The following is a 14643-nucleotide window of genomic DNA, read 5'->3' on the forward strand; positions in this document are numbered from 1 at the left end:
AGTCACCAACTAATCAACGTGTGATGCATGTAGTTGGTTTTTGAAACAGTTGTTTGATTGATTCATGACCATCGCGCATAAATTGTTGTAGGACTCCGAAGAGTGCGGGGGCGGTGACAGGTGTCATCTTTTGTAATAACAAAGCATTTGGGATACCACCCTCTTGAACTTGAACGTCGGCCGTTCTATTGTGTTTCCCGCAAACGACATTCATTGGGACAGTAGCAGGGCAATTACGTGGTCGATGATTCGGTAGTCTGTGGTGATTTCCTGTGGGTGTGTCTGTTCCGGTTTGTCTCATGTCAGTTATTTGAACTATTTTGCCGCAACTGCGAGTTCTCCACTCTGCCTTGACCGTTGATTGGAAGTTCTAGAGTGGAACAGATTGTAAGCCGCATGGCTGTGAGCGTATGTAACGCTTTATTGTTGGTGATGGTTGGAGTGGCGACGGCCAGAGCAGGTACAGTACGCGTGTGTTACTCAAATGTAGTAAATCTAGTGCGGTTTACAGAGTATCTGTAGACAGAGTTCGCACAGGAGTGTGAGCAGCGAGGGTCGTTTTTGAGTTCTGTGCTTTTAGCGACGAGTTTGAGTCAAACTGTTGTCTGACAGTTTGACGCATCTGTATGTCGGTCTTTTGTTCACTGACATCTGTTTCATCTCCTCTCTGTCTGTCTTGTCAAACTCTCTACTTCTTTCTTTCTATTTCGGTTCGTTCTGTGAAAGTTTGCTTTAATCGAATGTTGGGGTTTGTTACACGGCGTTGCTTTTATAGTTTCAGCGCCCTCGTTTGCTGTCTTGCCGCTAGATGTCGTGGCAATTGTAGGACAGACTGCTTCGTTTCACTGCTCTGCTTCTGGACATCGACCGCTCAACTACTGGTGGACGAAGTCTTCTCAGATTATCAAGAGTGACAGTCGCGTTGTGAGCCACAACAACGGCACTTTGCAGTTTGTTGCAGTTGTGGCTGGTGATGCTGCGGTCTATCGATGTTTTGCAAACAGTTCGGTTGGCTCTGTGGCAAGTGTGGAAGCGTCGCTGGCACTAGCAAGTAATCTCTTGATCAATATAGACAAATGACTTGCAACTGGTTGCATGATCAGTCGATTTATATTCAGGTCTGGGAGACTTTTCTTCTATTGCTAATCCTGTGGTTGCAGCTTCTACAGGAAGTTATGCTGTTTTGCCCTGTAATGCACCACCTAGTGTACCTGAAGCATCAATTTATTGGACTAGAAATGGTCTTAGTATTGATTTTGATTCATCAAGAAGACAAATGTTCACACTTGATGGGGACTTGGTGATATCACCAATCAATTCTGGTTCTGCTGCAGCATATCAATGTGTCGTTGAGAACAAATTGTTGAAAAAGAAGAAATCAGTTAGTTATTTTTTGACCGTCTCGGGTATGTATATTTATTATAGTTTATATTGTATTGTTAGTTGTGTGATGCTGATTTTAATTGCTGTTTAACTTAATATAACTGTATTTCGAAGTGTATTTGTTAGGAATACTGTGTCTTTGTCTTTACTTTGTGATGAGTTAGTTGGTTGGTTGTTTAACTTTGTTTCTGTATGTTTGTCAGTGATTTTCCTAGGTGTCTTCAAAACATGCGTCCTCATCTATTGTGCATATTTAGCCCCTCTTTAAAGGCGTGGCCAGAGTTGGTGGTGCGTTGTGCTAACCCTAACCTTTCAGCTCACAAAACACTAAATTTAAGTACACAGTATGTGTACTGTTGAGTTCCTGCTGTAGGCATTTGCGTTCTGGTTTTTCATTTGTTTACATGTACTACATCTGTTTATTTGTCGTCACCAGTAGTATGATTATAGTATATCCGGCTCTCATTTATTAGTTATTTATTTAAGTTTATTAGATTATCATAAGCCATTCCTGCAAAGGAAACCAAAGGATAAACTTTGCTTATCAAAGGAATATTCTAATGCAGTGGGTGGAGCGATGGTCATTATCCAATTATCTTGTAGGATAGACTGACCAACAGCTAAAATCTTTGACCTATAGTAGAGCAGCTCTTATTTTAATCAGTGGGTTAACGAGTGCCTGGTTGCACATGCAGCCAGGGTTTAGCAGTTTAGTGGTCCTTCCTAGTAGACAAGAATGAACATCACAGGATGTGCCCGCAGTCTGAAATCTGCATCCCAATTTCCTCAAATGCGTCCCAGGACGCATCAAATGCATTGTAGGAAAATCACTGGTTTGTTGTGTGCACTTGTCTTTGGGTATTTTACCTTAATATTGTGTTTATCTTTTTGTCTGTCTCTCTCTGTCCGTCCGTCTGTCTGTCAATCAATCACATATATTTGAACTTTTATCTATGATACATTTTGCAATGCAGGGCACTGTCCAACTACTAGTAGTGTAATATTTTCATGCAATGCCAAGGCTTCTGTGTAAATCGGCACTTAATATGGATTATACTAGACCTTTATGTTCATTGCTATGTTTGCTTTATATGCATGAGTGAATGAGCACAACTGAAGTCTTGTCATTTGACATTACAAACAGTCAGCTGGATGCTTCTGCAGATAGCTACACTATGTGGATCGATATAGTTGACTTGAGTGTAATAATTTCTTGAAAGTTTTCTGACAAATAATAATTGTAAAAGTCTTTTGAAATCATCAATATGTTAATATATGTTATTACAGTACTGGAGTTGAGTGTTGTGTGTTTTATTTGATTTGTTGCAAGATCATTGAGTCATCTTTGAATTTTAGGAACTTCTGTTACACAGACACCAAATGTTCTTTATGAACCTGCAGATACTGAAGTTGTTGTGGGGTCGAATGCTGTTTTTCAGTGTATTGTTGTTGACAAATTTATACAAGCTGTACAGTGGAAGAAGGATGGATCCAGCTCACTATCAAGACCACGAGTCAGTACAGCAGAGAATGGACGGAAGTTGCGAATTGCTAATGCAGGGAAGGCTGATGAAGGTGTATACACGTGTGTGTATGGGTTAATGACCAAATCAGCCAAACTGACTGTGTTAGGTAAGAGCTATTTATGTTATGTAAATCACACACACCCCACACATACGTGCGCGTGTGCGTGCACACACACATACATGCACACAAACACACATGCACACACAGACACACACATAGACACACACACATCACACACACACACACACACACACACACACACACACACACACACACACACACACACACACTGCTGTTGGTAGATTGTATTGTTATTCATTGTACTGTTGTTTAGTGCCTCCTGTTATTCACAATGGTCCGCAAGATGTAATGACGACTGTTGGCGGAAATGTTGTTCTTGTGTGTAACACGTCTGGTGTTCCATCACCCAACGTGAATTGGAGAAGAAATGGTGTGTTGTTTACTGGAATGACAAGTAGAGTGGGGTCAGCTCATATGCTTACGTTGACGGCTGTTCGAGAGAGTGACAGTGGAGCTTACCAGTGCATTTCAAGTAACAAGGCTGGAAGTGTACTTGCGAGTGCTGCTGTTGTTGTACAATGTAAGTTTGTGGTTACACATACGCACACACACACACACACACACACACACACACACACACACACACACACACACACACACACACACACACACACACACACTCACACACACACACTCACAAACAGATGAGCAATTGTACATACTAAACTAATACATTTGGTACGATCTGGTAATAATCGCGTAACGTTTTCTCTTGACAGCGTTTTCTCCATCGTTTACTACTGATTGCTTGCTACAATCGACGGTGATCGCCTTCCAAGCTTCACAATTGACTCTTTGCTGCACAGCAGCTGCATCTCCACCTCCGACTTACAGTTGGCTGTTCCATGGTCAATCTCTAGTACAAAACTCCCATCTTCGAATCCTACAGACGGGAAGTCTGGTCATCCAAAACGTGAAAGTTTCTACGGGAGGGAAATACACTTGCATTGCAACCAACAAGAAAGGCAGCATCGATCAATCAACAGTTGTAAAAGTGTATAGTAAGCTTGCCTATTTCATTTGTGATTGTTTATTTAATTATTTATTTATGTTTCATAAATATTTTTAAGTTTGATTTATGAATTTAACGTTTAGCAATTTTACTACTATTACAAATAACTTAATAATGTTTGAAATTTAACAATTTAATGTAAAATAAATATTTTATAATAGCTTTTAAATTTAATTATATATAGTAAATTTAGCAATTTTAATATTTTTAATTTTAATTTTATAAATATTTACATTTTATAGATTTGTTTAATTTAATTTTATAATTATTTATATTTTGTAGAGATTTTTATATTTAATTTTATAATGTCTTTAAATTTTAATAATTTAAATATTTATAAATATCTATGTTTTTATAAGTATTTCTATTTTAGAGATATGTTTAAATTTAATTTTATAATTTTAAAAAAAATGTTAACTTTTAAATATTATTAAGTTATTTTATATGAAAACATTAAAATTTAAAATATTAAAATTAGTAAAATTTGATGTTTTCTAAATTTTTTATTTGTAATTATTTATGTAATTAATTACTTGCATTAACATAATTCTGCTTTGTATTAGGTCAAACTATTATTAAGGACAATGTGAAGAAGGTGTATGGTCGTGTAGGAGAGCCGGCTTCTCTAAGTTGTGAAGTGCAGTATGATAATCGAGTATTTGTGACGGTGCAGTGGACTAGGTTGGGAAATCTGGTCGGCTCTATGTCTACAAAATACGCTGTTACTGGCCACACTTTAGTAATTTCCAACGTGACGGTAGCCGATGGTGGAGAATACAGATGTGATGTGAGAACTCGCATCACGGCACGAGGACAATATGTGAATGTGATACATCGGATTATTGAATTGGCAGTACAAGGTGAGGAGTACGCATACAGGAGTTGATAAACATTGTTTACTAAACGTCCACTACACACACACACACACACACACACACACACACACACACACACACACACACACACACACACACACACACACACACACACACACAACATTTAGACATGTTTTGTGGCTGTGAATGAAGTGATATGGAGTGCCGATATATAGTCCACTTGTGTTTGAGAGCTGCATGAAATAGGATTGCCAAACTACCGTATTTTTGCAAGTAGTAACCCATGCTCAAATAGTAGCTCATGAGTCACTATAAGCATCAGCATTCTGAACGAATGTCTGCACACTTTCATCTGTTCAACACAGTCTTGGAGCTGCGAGGCAAGGCATGTGGTCACCGAAGTCGTTCGAAATACGGCAGCTGTGAAGAGGAGGTTGTTCACAATTGAAGAGAAGTGGGTGGCTGTTTTGGAAGCCAACACAATTAACGTTCATTCAAGCTGTTACTCAGAAGTATAACATAGACAGACAGAACATTTGTCAATAGAAGCGTAACCTGTTCAGGATGGTTAAACAATAGTAAACTCAACACTCAAATAATAACCCATGATGCTCTGAGATAATTGAAAAATAGTAACCCCAGGTCACTAATCACAGAAATACAGTATTTCTTTTATTAGAAAGACAAGTTGTCTATCGACGATTGTAGCATTTTATGGCATACTGAACACAACAATGATGGTTGAATAATTTGGTAGCATTTGCATTCCGAGCACCAACTGATTGTGTAAACATTGGAAGCATTTCTGGATCACTGCATTAGTCATCTACATGGTTGTTCGCTGATTAGTGTATGAGACAGATATAGCCATAGTCTCAAATTTCTAGACAGAATGGCATGCACTTACTGCAGTCTTTGTGCCAGGAAGTTGGAAGGCATAGTCGAGCCGTAGTTAGTGACATAATTGTGGGCATAAGTACTTGTGTTGCTTGTTTTCATTGTGTGTTTTTCTTTCTGTTTAATATTCTATCGTGTGTTGTTTTAGAGCGTCCAAGTCCACCGGTGAGTGTCAAAGTTTTTAATGTTGAATCAACGGCTGCTGCCGTAGAGTGGCATGCGCCGCTATTTCAAGGCAACACGAAGAATCAGATCGTGTACTTTGTTGAGTATAACTCGTCATTGAGCAGCAGCTTCGTTCGAAGTCCAACACAAACGGACGAGACTACTGCTCGTATCAGTGGACTCTACCCGTATGTTAGCTATCAGTTTAGAGTTGTGGCTCGCAATGATGTGGATGAGAGCAGCCCTAGTCTACCATCCGTCTTAGTACAGACGTTGCCAGACAGTAAGTTGGACAAGCAATAATTTACGATAATAATATAATAAAAATTAATTAAATATTTATAAATGTATGTTTTATGTATAGAAAAATTATATATATATATGTATGTGTGTGTGTGTATATATATATATATATATATATATATATATATATATATATATATATATATATATATATATATAATTGGTTCGGTGAATTTTGTACCAGTTTTGCATACAGTATGTGTGTACAGCACACTCTTGTACTACACTGTAACATACATGTGTGGTTTGTACTACAGTTACATACGTTACGTATGCATTCTCCTACGCAATGACAGGTGATATCGTCAAGACAGCTTGAGAATTGAGTGTTTATACGGGGAGTTTCTTGCCAAAGTGCTGACCCAAGACCTGATATGCGCTGGGAAAAGTGTCCAGTCTAGGGAGGGTGTCCGGATTTTGGAGGTCCGGATTAGGAAAGTTTGAGTGTGATATTAATATTAATATAGCCTAGTGGTTAGAGTTCTGGTTCTTTGACCATGATGGCCTGGGTTCAATCCCAGGTGGCGATAGCAATATAATGAAACAAGTTTGTTGGTTCTTTCTCACTCTCTATTTGGCTATGTCTGTCAGAGTAGACTTGTTTCTGTCAATGGGAAGTTTCTGTGATTTGGCATGGAGATCGTTGGTAATGAGGATCAGTGCTTTCCTGGTAGTCATTGATATTTACTGGGCGTGCTGTTCAGAGCTGGCGAAATCCCCGTAGCGCATGCAATCAATAATGATAAACCAGTTACTAGTGCCACATGGATTATACGGAAACATGTACCTCTCTGGGACTTACCTACGTGGTTGGTGGGTGCTCAGTTGAGGGTAAAGACCCCATTTACCCAACTGGGAGGGTCATGACGACATAATAATAATATATGATAACAATATTAATTAAATAAGGCCGCACCAAAAACTCTGATTGGGGTAACTTGCAGCGGAAAAAGACAGGCGGACGGGCAGAGTTTTTTTATTATTTTTATTTTTTTAATCATTATCTAACTCAGCGTCTTGTTTGGAGGTAGTGCCTGTAGTTGGACGATTTTGAATCGACACTATGTACACGGGTCTGGGAGGCCGAGCCTAGCAGTTCGCACACTGAGTACATTGTCCACTCGATTCGAATCCAAGTTCCTGCACTACCTCATGAAGACTACAGTTGCCAGACACACGAAGAATTAAAAAACTCAGCGGCCCTCCAAATATGGACGGGTGGGTTACCCCAATCAGACAATTTTTTGGTGTGGCCTAATACTAAAACTTATTTAATTTTTTGATTATTATTTGATAACACAAAATACATGACAAATAGTTAGAATGAAACTGACAATAGTTGTAATGTTTCTACTATTCAATTAATTAATGTTGTTTAACTATGCATTTCTACGATTTTGTCTGTTGTATGTAGGACCATCATTACCTCCTTCAAACTTACAAGCGGTGGCTGATTTGGAAAATCGTGATAATTCTCTTGTTGTCACGTGGGAAGTGAGTGTACTATTGCGGTCATAACGATGCAAAACGATTTATGCGTATTGCACGATGACATGAATAGTCAACTTGTTGGGTCATGCCTTTATCTGACTACATCAACACATTGCATGAACTCTTGTACACACACGCTTTACTATTCTTGTGTACGTCTGTTTGTTTGCTCTCATATTTTATCTAATGGTTGATTATTGTACACTTACCAAACTCTAGATGTACGTACCTAATGCGTGTTGTTTGTCCATCATATCACTTGTTCACACACACAGACACACACACAGACACATACACACACACACACACAGACACACACACACACACACACACACACACACACAGTCACACACACACACACACACACACACACACACACACACACACACACACACACACACACACACACACACACACACACATACGCACACACACACACACACACACACACACACACACACACACACACACACACACACACACACACACACACACACACACACACACACACACACACACACACACACACTTGCTATGCTAGCCATATGTACAACAGCAATTTCTTGTCAGTCCCTGTAGTGTGTTTCTTCTTTTCTTTAGGAAACGCATGTTCCTGGAGTCAATGGTCCGGTTGTTGAGTATCATGTAGAATATAGACGAAACAATGCATCTCGATCTGATACGTGGATTCGCGTCATTGCGACCAATTCGAGCCTCAATTTGTCTCTGACTTCGTTAGACGTTTACACCACGTACTCTTTAAGAATTCGTGTTGTGAACAGTGAAGGCGTCGGACCTTGGAGTAAACAGTATATTGCACAGACTGGAGAATCAGGTAATACAGTAATTGAATATTCTTTATTATGTTACTTGACTATCTGCGTGCTTATTGTGTTGTGTCATGACAGTTCCATCTGATCCACCGAAGATCACAAGAGTGGATGTGCTTGGTGCTACTTCTTTACAAGTGGAATTCATACCTCCAGCTGTGAACTATCACAACGGCATTCTACGTGGATTTAAGGTGGCGTATATTGTTGTATGTAGGAATTGGAATTATACCCGCATTAGGTTTGCTAATGTTTAAATGGCCTTTTGTATGCAAAACCAAGACTGTCGTGAGAAATAGCAATAATGTTAATTATCATATGAAAGTGTCAATGATTTTTCTTGAACAGTAAATTATGCTGGAATTGTGTGTGTGTGTGTGTGTGTGTGTGTGTGTGTGTGTGTGTGTGTGTGTGTGTGTGTGTGTGTGTGTGTGTGTGTGTGTGTGTGTGTGTGCACGTGTACATACATGTGCATGTATGCGTGCTTGCGTGGTGGAGTCTATTATATTACTGTCAACCAAAGATGTTCTTCATTTAACTAAACTAAACTAATAACTGCTTCTATCTGAATAAGCATTAATGATTTAGAACACTTCATCAGGCACAATATAGCCTATAGATTTATTTGATTCAATAAGCAACCTGGCACTTATTTAGGCATTTAAGTTCTTGTTGGAGTTTTAGTAAACAAATCTTATGCATGCATGTTGTCTTCATCCTGTCTATAACTCAGCAATTGCAACAGAACAAGATTAGTGTGTGTACTTTGCCAAATAGACATCCAGTGTTTGTTAAGAGTTCGTATTGGTCTTTTGTCAATTTAAAATCAAATTCTACAGATAACAGTATTTTACAACTTTATTTTTATGGATGTATTATATTATATTTGTATTATATTTTATAAAATATATAAATTTAAATTTACATTATAAAATTATTTATTTAATTGCTTATTGAGTTTGTGTGATATTGATTTGCTGTCATATTGTCCAACTGTGTTAATAAACTCGAATTTATTTGCATGTTTCTTGCATTTTGGTTATTGCAGTGAAAACTGTACTACCATTGGCTTGGGTGTCTAGGTATGGTATTGGCCGAATGAAAAACAACTTGACATTCCTGATAATCGACTTGAATGGGACAGTTTCAGCACACAAGTTACCACAGCTATTCTAAATGACTTGGAACCGAACACTGTTTACAATCTGGTTATGGTGGCTTATAACAACGCGGGCAATAGTCCAGTGAGTCTGCTTATGCGAGGGACAACAGCAGAAGCAGGTGTGTTGGAGCTCAGTGTTATATAGGGTGTTGCTTTTTGTTTGTTTGTGCATTCATTTAATCTTGTTTTTGTCTTTTAGTTTCTGCTTGTTTTTTTATAGACTGGTGTTGCTTGTCTCTCTGTCTGTCTGTCTGTTTGTTTGTCTGTTTGTCTGTCTGTCTGTCTGTCTGTCTGTCTGTCAATACATATATTTTTCATATTTGAATTAGGATACAATAGCAAATGGCTAACTACGTTTGTTCTATGACAATAAAAGCAAGAGAAAACAACTAACAACTAAATACAATATATATATTTAAACTGCTAATTGGGTAAAAGGGATCATGTGATCTGTCTGTCTGTCTATATGTCTGTCTGTCTGTTTGTCTGTCTGTTAAATCTGTTCGTCTGTCCGTCTCTCTGTCTCTCCGTCTGTCTGTCTGTTTGTCTGTCTGTCTGTCTGTCTCAATAATATATATTTTCATAAAATTGAACTAAACATGGGAATAAGCTAACAGAAATATCTAGTGACCCAGGATTGTCATGCACTACAAACTAATGTCGTGCAAATGATGCTAGTCTTTCTATTTTAGGTCTAATTATGCTAGCATTGCAATGCTGTAGTGTAATAGAGAAATAGCGTCTCCAATATGTCTTGAATTGGCTACAGTTGTTCCTTCCATTATTGTCTGTGGAGAGTTGAGATAGATGATGAAGTTATTGCTCTGCCATATGTCCCCAATGCTCAAAGTGTTCCATAACTAATGAAAGACAGTTTGTTTGGTTCCCCCCACATCAAACTCGGCACTGTATATTTGGCCTTGGAATGTTCTCGTTTTAAAGCTGCTGTATCATCCTCTTGAGCAGCTTGAAATAAGACATCTCCATTCCACGGATGAGCTAATGAGATGTCTAACTCGAGATCACAACCAGATACAGATCGAGTCAAATGCCAAAATATTGAGCCTGTTATTGCTGTTGTAGTAGTGATCTCTAGGCTCTCTGTGATGAGTAACAAAGTTGACGAAGGTATTCACTCCAAGCATTGGCCACTGATTCATGGGTCCACATAGGACCATGCATCTCCTGTTTTACAGGTAAGCAAATGATAGCCATCACTATCCATTGGCTTTCCACACTCACAGACTGCGATATGGCTGGCTGGGACATCTCAATCCAATATGAGTCGCTAAAACAAAGTCACTATGATTGTCTGACTGTCTGTCTGTCTGTCTGTCTGTCTGTCTGTCTGCCTGTCTATCTGTATGTCTCTATCTGTCTGTATGTCTGTGTGTCTGTGCCAAATTGAGTGTCACATGGTGTGGAGTTCAAGGCCAACTTAGTCTGTGCTTCTATAAGCTTCTAGTGCAGAATGGAGACAGAATGAGCATGCTATAGGTACCACCAACCGTCTACTTATCTAGAAGACGTGACTGTTGGTACTTCCCACCACTGTACCCCAGATGCCTACTTATCTATATGTCAGTCTACATATTTTCTTTCTATCTGAAACGTGTGGTTTTACTGCCATAATTAATATTCTACTTGGTTGCTTACAATTTTATGTTTAGTCATACAAACTCTGCTATCACTATAATGATATGTATTATTGATTTATTAGCACCCGATGTAGTGACTGATGTTGTGTTTGCTCACGACATTGCTAACGGACAACTCACAGTTCAGTGGCAGCCACCTAAGCGACATAACAGTGCGATAACAAACTACCTCATTACCTACACTCGAGTAGGCAATAGTGTGGGCGAGACAGTGCTGGTTGGAAAGGACACACTAAAGGTCATCTTGAAAGGCATTGAGTCGGATACGATGTACAACATTAGCATACAAGCTAAATCGTCAGCTGGACATGGCGTTATATGGACAAAGAGCATTGTGTTTGGAGAAGGTGTGCAAGCTGCAGGGACAGGGTTCTTAAGGTCATAAGGTGTATTTGTTGTTAGGACTTCCTGGTCCTCCGACGAGTGTTCGTGTCAGCATTGTGGACAACCGACCAACAATCAGTTGGGCACCATATGCAGATGGCAGTGGCGACATCGTTGGGTTTAAGGTCGAGTACAGGGAAAAATCTCGTATGTCTACACACACACGCACACACACACACACACACACACACACACACACACACACACACACACACACACACACGAGACAGGCACAGACAAACACAAATGCAACATATGCAAAGTAGCAAATGGATAAGGAGCTGCCGTTCGTTACGGTTATGCCCCCAGCCAGTTGGCTTGTTTCTTATGCACTACGCAGGAGCTATGGACCGTGCTAAGCAATCTCCTAGAGCCTGGCCAGGTATTCGCAGGAGCACCAACTGCGATGCCAACTGTGGTGTGGGCACCCCAAAGTCCCACCAGGACTCCAGTTGCTGAAGGACTTTGTCGCAGTTGGGGGCCTTTGCCACTCAACGACCATGTACTCATTTATACTCCTGAGTCGAGAGAGGCAACTGTGTGTGAGCTTCTTGCTCAAGGAAATTATGTCATAGCTTGCCATCACTGTGACTTGAAACACACACACACACACACACACACACACACACACACACACACACACACACACACACACACACACACACACACACACACACACACACACACACACGCACACACACACCACACATTTCAGTCGTGTAGCTTTGTGTGACGTGTTTGTTCTCAAACTGTGCAGAACCTGAATGGCTACCGTACAGTGGAGAGATTTCGTTGATGGATAATGAGGTTGTGCTACCAGCGGATCTTTTTCATGGTGGTGCTGTGGAGTATGAGTATCGCGTAGCAGCTAGAAATGCAGAAGGGTTTGGAAGTCCGACTGTAGCACAAGAAACCAGCGGTTCGTCGAGGCTGTCATCGTTAGTTCTTGTTTGATATTTTACTTTCTCGTGCAGGGTTTACGTCAGGAGATGAAATTTATGATGCGGCGTGGTTTCTGCCAGCTGTAGCCAGCATTGGAGGATTAGCACTTGTTGCTGTGATAATAGGGATTGCGGTGTGCTGCAGACGACGCAGAATTTCATACAAAGGTACAGAATTGTGATAGTGTGTTACTCTCTGTTAATTTGTTGTTACCATGGAGTGTACTATGGATTGCTGTTTGAGTTAACTAAACCAGCAGCATAAGTTGATAAGTTAACTGGTCATAATCCGGATTAGTAAACGGGGAGTGCATGAGCTAGTGTTCTTTGTGTATGTGTGCAACAAGTCGTTTCTATTTGCTCAGCGGGTGGATTTTTCCGATTTTTATAATAATATGGCAGTAACACCAAACCCCATGATTGATATCAACTTGACATCCTGGACTAATTTGCTGACTTAAAATTTTTGTAAGCTTTTTAGTCGGACCAATTTTTTTTGAGCCCTGTATTAGTCACAACTATGTGCCTTTGGTGGATTAATTTTGTTGTACGATAAGCCAGAAATTGAATGTTGTACAAATGATCGAGCTGATGATTGTGTTTACTTTGGTGCGGTATGTCGTTGTGACTGGTCAAATGGTGTGTACTCGAGACATATGTATTACAGTGCCAGTACGGTGGACTTTGCGTCGTTGTGACTTGGTTAGTTAAATTAATTAATTAAAACATTAATCAGGATTGTTGGATAATCAGGAGGGCTTGTCGGCAACAGATTTCTTTTACAATTGTTGATGAAGTCGGTGACAGCATTAGATGAACAGATTTTGGGACAAGCTGTAACAAGAACAACTTGCCTTTGGCAACCAAAGTGAAGGTCCTGGTGAAATTAGATGACATTTGTGTCTTCGTATCATTTAATTACCGTAATTATTGGTCTCCTGGATAAGGACAGCCACTTTGGGACAGTGGGCATACACATGCTTCCTGATTTGACAAAGTCAACTGTAATCACTTGTAATTGATTAATTTTGATCGTGTGTTTGTCATTCGCATATATTTTTGTAAATTTTTGATTTTGTTTTTGTTATTTGTAGTGAATAGAGCAAATAGTGAAATGGATGCTATAGAGGAAAGGTATGTAGCATTATAGTCAGTGGCTACATTAACAACATTCCAAACTTTGGAATTTGTTTTGTTTTTAATCGTAGATTCCCACCTGCTAGCCGAAGTACTTCAAATGGGGTCCTCCCATTGTCTCCAAGTGTTAGATTAGCCGCACTGAAGTCCAGCCACCCGGAGTCACTACTCAGTAGTTCTGATAATTTGTCGGCACTCGGTCCACCAGCCTATAGCCACAATTGCAACCCTTACGAGCAGACGTGGATCGAGCAGCACGACACTTCTTGTGCCGAGTCACATACATGTACTGTGTCTTCATCGGATGTCGACAAAGCTGAAGCAATTGGGAATGAATACAGTGAGATTCCTGAAGAGCCTCGCTTTGCCACACTTAGGCGTATGCTGGCTTTAGCCGATGAAGCGTCAAATGAAGGAGTCTCATCTAGGGAAGCTTCGACTACCAGAGCTACAGTTGGAGGATCATTGAGTGGAGAAGATGAACCGTCATCAGTGTCCACATTTGTTTGATATGGAGTATTGTTTTGTACCCGAGATACAATGGTAACTGTTGAATACATCAACAGACAACAACTTAATACCAAGTTTGACGATAATTATTTGTTTAGTTAGATCTCTTTACGTTTACAGTAGTTGTTATATCATACAATTTCTTAGATAGGTTTTTACTACGTTTCCATAGTTGTTAGTACTGCTGGGACTTTCAGTAATGTGCCAAGTTAATAAAGAAATTCGGTTTTGTAGCTGTTCATTATTACTAAATTGTTTGCTTGTTTGATATATATGTATATATATATATATATATATATATATATATATATATATATATAGTGGAG

The 14643-nt window shown here is 39.5% G+C and overlaps 1 protein-coding gene across 1 annotated transcript; it reads left to right on the forward strand.

The window, feature by feature from the left end:
- Nucleotides 1–982: 982 nt before the first annotated feature.
- On the forward strand, nucleotides 983–14552 carry LOC134197507 (protein sidekick-2-like). Its single transcript, XM_062666842.1, has 17 exons — nucleotides 983–1051; nucleotides 1119–1406; nucleotides 2740–3015; nucleotides 3245–3511; nucleotides 3711–3992; nucleotides 4567–4863; nucleotides 5885–6184; nucleotides 7619–7698; nucleotides 8296–8530; nucleotides 8604–8719; nucleotides 9608–9806; nucleotides 11408–11692; nucleotides 11748–11876; nucleotides 12487–12648; nucleotides 12704–12838; nucleotides 13765–13804; nucleotides 13879–14552. Exons 2-17 carry the CDS (start codon nucleotides 1277–1279, stop codon nucleotides 14315–14317), a joined length of 3372 nt encoding a protein of 1123 aa, XP_062522826.1. The 5' UTR covers nucleotides 983–1051; nucleotides 1119–1276; the 3' UTR covers nucleotides 14318–14552.
- Nucleotides 14553–14643: the final 91 nt, after the last annotated feature.

The sequence above is a fragment of the Corticium candelabrum genome, chromosome 22, assembly GCF_963422355.1.
Source record: "Corticium candelabrum chromosome 22, ooCorCand1.1, whole genome shotgun sequence".
Taxonomy (NCBI): Eukaryota; Metazoa; Porifera; class Homoscleromorpha; order Homosclerophorida; family Plakinidae; genus Corticium; species Corticium candelabrum.